Here is an 11,399-nt window from a genome sequence, read left to right on the forward strand (position 1 = left end):
TAGCAAGCTGGGAATGATAAATATCTATTCCTCAGCTTGAGGGGGAGTTTTGTAAATATTGGTTATTTAATAATTATTATTTGTTGTATTGGGTCAAGCCCATTAGGTCAAGTATTAGGGTTTTCATTCTCTATAAATAGAGACCTCTTTGTACAGATTATTTACACAATTCAATAATATTTCAAATACCCTTTTTCTTTGAAGTAAATTAAAATAGTTAAAAGCCAAATACAGAACAAACAAAAAAGCAAAAAACAAAAATTATACAAACTAGTATCTCTCTAGTCACGACAAAGACGTCGTTTGTTGTTGTTGCACAACCAAAATTGAAGCTTTAGTCTCCATATCTTGTGAAGCAAGCAAATCACCAATCACACCCAATTCTGTAAATTCAGTCCAATCTTCCAATCCAAGTGTCTGAGGAGATTGGACCCCATTACGTCTTCCAACTACAATAAAATCAAATTTATTTGCCATATCCTTAAGGAAAGTTGTTGTTTGTGATGCATCCTGGATAATTATTTCTTCATATGTCACATTTTCAAGTTTAATATAAGCTCCACGCACCTCCCTTAACTCCTCATCGTCAATCATAGTCTCCCAATCTATAGAATCATTATCATGTGCAAGTAACCGATACACAAACAATCTATTATCAGAGTTTTTAGCAAACCTTTTAGCCAAACACAAAGCTTCTCTATCATCTGGCCCACCCAAGAAAATCATGGCCACTTTATAACTCGTTAAATTAAAACTAGAAGAGCCACGGTTCACTAGAATCCCAATTGAGCATGGTGCTCTTTCCAAAACATTAGAATTCAGTGACCTTATTCTAGTGTCCTCTGATTCAATGGAACCATCCTCTGCCCATCTTATATGAAATGGAAGAATTATAAGGGATGCAAGTTTGTCCAATGCAAGCTGAGTCACATCCTCATGCATAAGGGTCACTGGAGATATTGCTGTGTAGGTGTTGGCTGTTGCTGAACCTGCATATTCACGCTCAAAAAGGTCGAAGACTACATTGAGTTCTTCAGAGTAGTTGCGGGTTGACCTTCCCCTTTGTTGAAGGCGATGTGCAATGAAAACTGGAGTGGTTCTTCCAACTAGTTCCATGAGATGTAACACATCTGCTACAAGTGCATTGTCTGGTGCTGGAGTACAAAGCTCGAGGACATTCTTTATTTGATTTATGTGGCTTCGCTTGTGGATGCATGCAACAACACGAAGCTCTGAGTTTTTCTTCAAGTTCATTATGTCCCTTTTTTGATACCCTGCGTATTTCCTTTTTGGGTCGTACAAGGACTTCACTCCGAATCGTGAAATTGTTCCCACGATCAATACTGAGATAGTCATAACACCTATTGCATGTGGAGTTTGTTTCTGCAGCAATATTTGCATTGGATAAAATTATTTAATTATTTGAACAGGTACATCGCACTGACAAACTGACTTGCATAGGACTCTTCCTACGTTAAAATTTCATTTTGTGTCTATTTTTTTCTGTTCATAAATTTTAATTGAACCCCAGCTATTTAATATCAATGAAAAGAGAGATTGATACAAAATTTTCATGTGATCTGGTCAAGTAATATTTTAACATGAAAGGATTCAAAAATAACACTATGCTTTTTTCACTTATAATATTTTACAATCACATATATTATTAGTTGAAAGAATAAATGTCCAATATAGTGTTTCAATAATAATTGCAAAACTAAAGTACTTACGGACATACCCACTTACCCAATTGTATTTTCACTTATTTTCTTCCAACTTTTTCTAAACATTGTCAGGTGAGTGGGTGTGTTCATAGAGAATGTATAATTTCATTTCTCTAGCATCTTGTGAAAAATCTGTCATTTATTTACATATTAACAGTCATATTTATTTTTTTTATGACAAATCCCATATAATGGATAAGAGATAATCATCATTTTAAATGCTCGTTGTTGATGTGTCAATGAATGACTAAGATTTTTCACAATGTTTGAGATGATTCATTTTCGTGTTTCTATTTTAAGTGAATGTGGTATGTGTATCATGATAGTTATTTACGGGCACATTTTAGTTGATGGATAAAAATGGTCAATTCCTCTAACTAAATAGGAGAAAATGTAAGTACTTCTAAGTTTGGTTTCATAAAAAATGCAAGATTACCAGTCCGTCGTAGACAAGGATAAAGGTGCAGTGATCGACAACACCTTTGCAGCTCAAGATGAGAGCAAGGCAGAGACCATCAGAGTAGGGCATCTTGCAGTAGCGACAAATTCCGGAGCACAGCATAAATTTAATTGAATGGACCATAATGATGAAGGAGGACATGACCAAAACCAAAGAGAGAGGTCCACATTGGGTAAGATCAACCTTCATGGTACAACTAGTAACAAAAATGGGCAAGAGAAACCACGTGGAGAACAATTCAAGTTGGTAAACCAATTCAGACCCCAAAGGAGGACCTTCTGGGACAGCAAGCCCAAAAACAAGTGCACCAACCAAGAAAGGTTGGTGAAAATACCCTGCAACGAGACCCAATAGCAGAAGCACTAGGATGATAATGTTAATATATATCTTATTCACAGGTCGACCCTCTGGTGTTTTTTTCACTACCCATCTCATTGCTGGACGCCCAATCAATGGAACTGTGATTAGAAACGCAAGAAAATAACCCACATTTATAATTGGTAAATACAATCCTTGGCTGCTTACAATTGCGGTTCCAAGTCCTGCCACAACTGCACCTGAAATATCGTTTAAAAATGCTGCGGATAGTGCGAGGCGTCCGAGTTCAGAGTTGAGGATTCCAAGGTCACTGAGCAAAGAGGCTATGACAGCGAAGGAACCACCACAGTGAGATATAAATGTTACAGGTAAGGTTTCTGCTTCCTCTGGCCCAATTATTCGAACCCATAAGGGGAAGAATGTTTTTGTTAAGAAAAAACCAACAGCCATTGGTGTGATTAATGTGGAAAGAGCTATTACCCAAGCTTTCTTGCCAGTTCTTGTTATCAAGGTGAAGTCCATTTGCACTGCATTTAGAAACAGGAACATTGAGAACCCAAATGATGATATAGTGTTCAGTATATCCGGGCTTCCATATGGAAATAACATCTTTTTGTACTTTTCCATTGGTCCTGTTGGAATCGACGGGCCTAGAAGAAAACCAGTCTGCAAAAAATTGAATTGTTAGATTTTCCTCATATTTAATTTCATTTGCATTAATTAGTTCTTCTTCTTTTTTAATAGAAAAAACCTTTAGGGGGTAAAAAGTAAGTGACTCTTACACGTAGGGGGTAACAAAATGTATCTTCGTCTATGGGTCCACTTGCTACACGACACATCAAAATAGTGTCATGTCAACCCGTGAGCTAAAAATGGTAGTGTTTGGGTTTGAAAAAGTAATACAAATTATTAAACTCACAAATTTTTTCTTGTCCAAAATAATAATAAAAAAGTTAAAATTTTGATAATTTTAACATGATCTATTGTGGGTAAGAGGTAAACCCGTGTATTTCATATAGATTTTCTTGTTATTTTCAATATTTTTTCATGTCAACCAGTGTTACCTATGACCTGCAATGGGTTTGCATTTTTAACCTGTAAATAAGTACGTGTTGTGTTTGGGTTGAATGATTTCAATTGTAGCTAGGTTAAACCATGACACAATGCAAACCCAACCATTGACACGTTTTGCCATCTCTATACAGATAGAAAAGGAAGAACAAGGAAAAAAAAAAAGGCTCATGTCCAATCGAGGAGTATGATACGCGGATGTGTATCAAGGGCTATATGGAATCGAATTTGAATTCTCTAGAGTTCAATGAGTTTAGGAAAATCAGACATAAAATGTAACCCCACTTCAACTTTTTGTTACCAAAAAAAAAATGTAAAACATAAATTTCAAATCATGGAACCTACCTAATTTTTGTCAGTGTTTAAAACCACAGAAACTATAGCAAATATGTAGAGAATCCAGATCCTAGGTATTCGGGCTATGTAATGGGTTATTTTCCTTAAAAACATGCTAATGTCATTTATGATAGAGAGAATGGAATACTTATTTGAATGGTGGATGAACTTTTGCGTAAGCAAGACGAGTGTATACATAGAAACATATATTTTCCCTTCCGACATAATGTTGTATGAATCCAATAACAAAATTCAAGGGAGGCTAGGAGTTAGAAAAGAGAGAGAGAGAGAGAGAGAGAGAGAGAGAGAGAGAGAGAGATGCATACCATTACTTGCGAAATGAAATAAGGCAGCCCCAAGCGCTTGAAAGAGAAATGAAAGATTTGCGTGATGACGAAAATGATAAGTATTTGGAGCTCCAGCATTGTAAAAGTAGAATGTGTAGGTAATGCACCGGTAGTGCGATTAGCCCATATGCCATCTGATACTATCTTTGGCTCATCGACGCAAACGTTGTAGATTTGATATCGACCCGGAATTACTTCTCGAACGAACGTTACTGAAGTGAAGAATAATTCTTGGGTTGAGTTCATTTTGGTCGCGCTTGCCCCCCTCCAGAAAACAAGAATAATGCAATGAAGATGATGATGCAAAGGAAACGAAGGGCATTATTTCGAAACAATAGAATTTGAGGCTTTACCAACTAGATACAGGGAAACACCAAGCCATTAACCTTGGTTGCAAATTTACTATTAGTTAATTTGCGTTTGCAATGTTCTTGATACGGTGTCGAACACTAATTTGTTACCTTCGCCATCTGGGAAACAGCTAATCTATGCTTACGTGGCAGGTATTTTTAACATTCTATGTCGTTTATATTTGGATTTGGTGTGTCTTTTTAGTTTTTTATTTTTTATTTTTCAATATATGCGTTTTTTTTTTTGGTAATCAATATATGCGTTTTTTTATTACATATTTATACTTCTAATCATATTTTATTTCAAAAGATAGACGCATAATGGCTTTCAAAATAAAATAAATTGAAATAAATAACGTTATGGTTTCAATTTTCAACACAGACATAATGAAATTAAATAAAAAATAGAAAGAAAAAAGGGAGAAGACTAGGATAGAGAAAATGGAAGAAATAAAATGGTATCAGAACTTAATCAGATTTGGTAAATGCACAGTACCAGCTTTTTTATACTTTTAGAAAAACTAGATTTATCTACCTAAGTAATAGCTGAAATTTTATTCAAAAATAGGAAAAAATGAAATCCACAAAAGTGAATTTAGACGGGAACAACGAATGGAGGGGAATTAAAATGATATAAAAATATGAAACATTCCCTTTTATATTTTTTGTACGAGTGTTGTTATGAATTTATATATTAGGCTCACTTATCACTAAGCTCAACAAGGGATAATCTAAATATAAATATGATATAATTAAGGAAGGATATCCATAAAAAATATCAATCCTAATACGACAACATTAAACATGGGCTTGGGCTGCTGGAAGAGGCACAGAAGGTTCAAAATCTAATACCCACAGGTAAATTCTATAAATAGGAGGTAAAGCCTACATGTATGATTATTCTCTGTTACTGTTATGTTGTCACTGTGCACACACACTACCCTTTTGGAGAAAGCTGTTCTTTACTCTTTGTGCACAGTGATCTGCTAAATTCAAGTGTATCTAACTCATAGATACCTTAGAGAGAGAACACCTAGATCCAAAAGAAACTTACTAGCCTGTTGGGCTAAACATCTCTGTCTTCAAGAAAAAAACATTGGCACCGTCTGTGGGGAATCGATAAATTTTGATTCCTACGAGACGTAATAGTTTGTACAAGAAGTAGAGGTCAATTGCCACCACAGCCAAACCTGCCGTCGAATCCTATTCTGGTGGAGGTGGATCAACCACAGAATCATGCAGAGAATGAGATTGATTATGTCATTGTTCACGTGAGTGAGGAAGTCTCAGACACAGCATCTACACCTGCGTCAGCAAATCAAACCGGAGCTCCTCATCCTCAACCTTCAGATGCGGCATCCCGCGTTGCACTTGCTGCAGATCCAGACACCCGCCTTGCACAGATCGCATTTACTGCGATCTTAAGGCAGATGGAGGAGATGGAGAACCGTAATCATCTTCAGCAATAGGAGGATATGAGAAGGTTCCAAGAAATGGAACACTGCAATCATCTTCAGCGAGAGGAAGATGTCAGAAGAATTCAAGAGATGGAGGAGCGTTTGATGTAGATAAGGAATCTGGGACGTGATGGAGACCAGACCCGAGATGGAGAGGACCATAGAAGGGAAACTCACGGAGAAATTTGTCAACTCTGCGATGGCAATTGTAAGAACCCGCACCGTTAATTAAGGTATTTAATTAATTAATTATGTGAAAATAGGAAATGATTCCATAATTAACCCTAATAATTATTAAGAGGCTTTAATAATTATAATAAGTGATTAAGAATGCTGAAAGTCGCTTTTCGGAAGAAAAGTGCAGATACCGGTTCTGCTAGTCGGTATAAATGCATACCGAAAAAGTATCCCAGAAAATTAAAGTAAGTACATGATAATTACTAGAATAACATGTAGGACTTGTAAAACGAGTTTCAAGTCCAAATAATGAGAACTGGTGCTAGAAACCGGTACTGGCTTTGAAAAGCGCATACCAGAAAGTTGCTCAGATAATCATAAGAAAAATATGATAAATCTTAGAAAATTATGTAGTTTCAGAATCCAAAGTTTGGGATTAAAATGCTAAGCGTAGCAATTAAAGTTAATACAGTGAGTTTAAGTGGGTTTTGGCTATAAATACACTCATTAAGTGGGCACAAAACCCTAGAACCTCATTCCTACGTGAACACCTTTGGGGGCTGATCACTCTACACTATTCCATTGCTGACTTGGTGCTTCTTTGGCTTGTCTTCACCATTTCTTCATGAGAAACCACCAAATGATCATCTTTTCTCTTGATTCTTCCTTGTAAACACCTTGTGGTTGTGTTGGGGTTGTGTGAGAGGCTTGGTTTCTGAGTTGGTGAGTTGTTTTGGGGTGCTTTTGGTGCTGACTTTGGAGGTTGGAGTTGTTGAGCCATTGTAATGGCATTTTGAGCTCCAAGGAGCTTCCTTTGTGAAGAAAGGGCCAAGCTTTGTTGGCATTTTCGTTTTGTGTTCAAGTCAGAATCTTTGAACCTTGTTGGAGAGCTCCAAGAGCCTTCCTTGTGGCTGAGTTTGAACCTCCATTGGTATACCTTGAACTTTCCTTTGAATTTTCATGAAAATGGCTGGTTTATATTATAAAATGAGTTAACTTTAATCATTCAAGCTTAAGGTTGTTAATCTAAGTCTAAAATGTGGTATTGAACTTCTGTTTTGGGTCAAGACCGGACCTTGGGTCATGGGATGGCAATTTGGCTTCGGATTATGCAGAAAAAATCTGCATAATGCTGTTCTGCCCGCGTGGTAATCGATTACTTTTGATTGGTAATCGGTTACCATGTGTGGTAATCGATTACCTTGCTGGTGGTAATCGATTACCATGTGCAGTAATCGATTACCAGTACTTGGTAATCGATTACCACCTGTGAAAATGACCAGAAACCTGTTTTGTGCAAATGTGACAGCAACGACCTAGTTTAGTAAAATTGAGATATCTCGAGCTACAGAGCTCTAAATTGAGTGAGGTTTGGACCTATGTGAAGCTAACACTTAGGGTTACAACTCTGTAAAATTTTGTAGCCATTGGATTAGTGATTTGATCGCAGTGTCTAGTTTATGTCGCGTTTTGGTTGCTGGAAATTCCGTTTGCAGCAGTCACCTTGCGCAAATAATAACCGGAGTTATACAACTCCGATTGAGACATAAAGTATATTGTTGGAAATATCAAGATGTCTAGTTAAGCATTGTAAATATTAGAATGTGAATATTGATATAATTGTTAGTCTAAAACAGATTGTGATTCTGCTCTGTTTGAACTTTGAGCTTGTGTGGACTCTTGGCTTGGATAGCTAGCTTAGAGGTAAGCTTTCGTGTCCTCGGTTTAGCCATGTTGTGGTTCCACCATGTCCCATGGGGATATGGTATATGCATGTTGTGTTACATGCTTTTGATGTTTTGGAAATGTTGTTGAGCTATTGTATGTTAGTGCCTTGTTGATATGCATGGAGGTGTTCCACCTATACGGTAAGCCTGAGTATGTAGAACATACAATAGGGTGAGGCTGTGGGTGAGGTGCAAGCGGTGTTCCTTGTACTACATGTAGGGAATAGACGTATTCCTACATTTCTCTGGCCAGTAGATAGTGATTACACACATGCCATAGATATTTGTTGCACTACATAGTTTTGGAACTGATAATGATATAAATGCTTTTAGAACTTATATTGCACATGTAAGTGAGCTTGGGGTGGAAGATCCTTGAGGACCCCTTGTCTTACTGAGATTTCTTGTTTAGAGATCTCACCCCATGTTTGGGGAATGCTTATTTCAGGGTCAGGTAATGTTGAGACCTCAGGCGGCAGGAGGCCAGAGCTGAGTTAGATTGCTGTTATATTATGCTGCCATGATTGGATGTTGGATTTGCATGCTGTTTATGCTTATAGCTTCAGTTATGTTTATGGAGTTTTATGTTGAGACTTGTTGTTTACTATGCTTATTTGGTTAGCATGGGGTTTGTCCATGACACATAGTATTGTTATGTCTTGTTTGTGTCTTGCGCCTTTTGAAGTTGTAATAATGTATCAGGATATTGTCCGGATTACGAGATGTAATACCGTGATTTAGATACACACTTTATTTATATATTGAGGTATTTCAATAGATGTCTTATTGCAATTTACATACAGGCGATATTTTATGAAATTGATTAAGTAATCAAGTTGGTAATTGATAATGACGTCATAATTGAAAAGAAAAAGAATATTCCGCAATTTTTAATTAAGCACCGCTTAATACGATGTAATGTTAATATTCCGAGTATACACGGGGTGTTACATTTTATGGTATCAGAGCAACGGTTCAAGGGAAAAGTCTGTATGTATTGCAATGATTAGGATGTTTGGTTGTGTCTGTTTTGTGTGTTTGCTCCGTCGAGTATTATTATGATAATGCATATGTGACCACATTGCGTGAGCCTGATCAACTCATAATTTGTGTAACTTGTGCAGAGTCATGGTAAGACCCGGGAGAAACCGCGAGACTTCGGAGGGTCGGCCCGATCCTGTCCTGGCTGCATTGGCTGAGATGCAGGCGGCCCGACTAGCCGACCAGGAGGCCATGAGAATGGCAAACCAGGCCATGCTGGACGCCGTCAGAGAGGCGAACAGGAAGGCCACTGAGGACGTGTTGGAGGCCAACCGTCTGGCGAACATGACGATGTTTAGAGTCATGTTGGAGGAGATGAGGAATGGTCCTGCTGTTGGCCATGTTCCTCCGCCACCACCTCCACCGCCACCACCACCACCACCTCCACCCAGTCTGCAGGATGACTCTCAGAGTCAGATGGGAGATGGCAGTCATCTTACGGGGGCCATGCAGACCGTCCCTATTTTTGTTGAGGATTGTGATGAGATCGATCGCCGGCTGAATGCTTTTCGTAAGCATAAGCCACCTGCCTTTGATGGATCCTTTGATCCTGTTGCTGCTGCACGTTGGCTTCAGGCGTTGGACAAGATATTTCGGGTCATGCAGTGCACAGATCCGCAGAAGTTGATGTTCGCTACTTACATGCTGGAGGGCGATGCCCATGAGTGGTGGACAAACCTTTCTCTTGTCTACGAGATGCAGGGTCATGTGATGACTTGGCCTATGTTCGAGGATTTCTTCTTGGGTCAATACTTTCCATATGACGCTCAGGAGAGGCAGCAGGGAGAGTTTGACAGATTGGTTCAGGGCTCGTTGTCTGTGGACGAGTACCTGGCCAAGTTCAACCAGTTGGTGAAGTTTGCACACTTCAGGATGGCGAGGCCTACTCCTACATTTCTGGCTGCTAAGTTCCGCAGGGGACTTAGTGAGGATATTGCTGGTTACCTAGCTGGTTCTGCTTCTAGAGATTTTGGGACACTGGTTCAGCAGTGTCGTGATATTGAAGATTACTACAGCTCGAGTAAGGCCAAGAGGGCCAAGGTTGCTGAGGCGACGAAGGTTGCAGCTGGTAGTTCCACTTCTTGGCGAAACCGGAAGTTTGGGAACAAGGGCAAGGGTAAACCGTTGGCAGCTCGGCAGGCGCCGAGTCAGTTCAAGAGGACTTCTGCTCAGGGGAGTGCAGCGAGACCTCCTGCTCCCAGGTGTTCGGGATGCGGGAAGACTCATTTGGGCCGTGTTCTACCGGCCAGTTGATTTGCTTTCAGTGTGGCAAGGAGGGCCACTTCTCCAGAGATTGTCCGTCGGCGACGACGAGGGTTACTGCAGTGCAGGCAGTGCCACTTCAGATGGTTCCCCTTCCACCGGCTTTGGCACCGGCAGTGCCACCATCTTCTGGGAGAGTTTATACTCTGGATCGTCAGCAGTCGGATCGAGCTCCGAACCTTGTCAGAGGTACTGTTACGATTGGTTCATCAGCTGTTGATGTGTTGTTTGACTCTGGGGCTACGCATTCTTTTGTTGCTACCCCGATTGCTGTGGGGCTTGAGTTGCCCAGTGATGTGCTTTCTCCACCGATGCGGGTGACTACCGCCACCGGAGAGAGATGTGATGCTACCACTGTTCATCGCGATGTGGCGTTTCAGTGGGATGGCCGTGAGTTCTCGGTGGATCTGATAGGATTGCCGATGGCCAACTTGGAGGTTATTCTGGGCATGGATTGGCTGTCCAGAAATTGTGTGATGATTGACTGTTGTGCCAAGCGTGTAGTGTTGTCTCCGTGTGATTCCACAGCCAGTTCCTCGCCGTACATTTTGTTGCTGCAGGCTAGGAGAGCCTTGAGAGCAGGGGCATTCGGTTATGTCATGTTGGGAGGTTTGGTGAGTGGTACACAGGAGGACATCACCGACATTCCTGTGGTGAGGGAATTCCTCGAGGTGTTTCCTGAGGATATTCCTGAGTTTCCGCCACAGAGGGAGATAGAGTTCTCCATAGATCTGTTGCCTGGTGTGGGGCTGATCTCTTTAGCTCCATACCGGATGTCGCCACCGGAGTTGGCAGAGCTGAAGAAGCATATTGAGGATCTTTCAGCGAAAGACTTCATTAGACCGAGTGTGTCTCCTTGGGGAGCACCGATTATCTTCGTGAAGAAGAAGGACGGGACAATGCGATTGTGCACCGACTACAGGCAGCTGAACAAGGTGACAATCAAGAACAAGTATCCTCTTCCTCGGATTGATGATCTGTTGGATCAGCTCAGGGGTGCTTGTGTGTATTCCAAGATTGATCTCCGGTCCGGATACCATCAGATTCGGGTGAAGCCGGAGGATGTCCCGAAGACCGCATTTCGCTCGAGATATGGTCATTTTGAGTAAAGGAGAAGAAGTTGTATGC

General features: G+C 40.1%; 1 protein-coding gene across 1 annotated transcript; it reads right to left on the bottom strand.

Annotated features, from left to right (window-relative positions):
• Positions 1-285: 285 nt before the first annotated feature.
• On the bottom strand, positions 286-4,502 carry LOC133313271 (cation/H(+) antiporter 4-like). The gene is made up of 3 exons (XM_061514617.1): positions 4,236-4,502; positions 2,161-3,168; positions 286-1,383 (listed from the first exon to the last, which is right to left on the bottom strand). Exons 1-3 carry the CDS (start codon positions 4,500-4,502, stop codon positions 286-288), a joined length of 2,373 nt encoding a protein of 790 aa, XP_061370601.1.
• Between the last annotated feature and the right edge of the window lie 6,897 nt (positions 4,503-11,399).

The sequence above is a fragment of the Gastrolobium bilobum genome, unplaced genomic scaffold, assembly GCF_033153095.1.
Source record: "Gastrolobium bilobum isolate Gb01-03AN ecotype WA unplaced genomic scaffold, APGP_CSIRO_Gbil_v1 utg63263, whole genome shotgun sequence".
Lineage (NCBI taxonomy): Eukaryota > Viridiplantae > Streptophyta > Magnoliopsida > Fabales > Fabaceae > Gastrolobium > Gastrolobium bilobum.

Bases quoted from the DNA above. Each gene is read 5' to 3' on its own strand.
- LOC133313271 (XM_061514617.1), bottom strand. From the start codon at position 4,502: ATGAACTCAACCCAAGAATTATTCTTCACTTCAGTAACGTTCGTTCGA. The intron at 3,169-4,235 runs GTATGCATCTCT...AATTTTTTGCAG, and splicing joins ATTTCATTTCGCAAGTAATG to ACTGGTTTTCTTCTAGGCCC. The intron at 1,384-2,160 runs GTAATCTTGCAT...ATATTGCTGCAG, and splicing joins TCCTTGTCTACGACGGACTG to AAACAAACTCCACATGCAAT.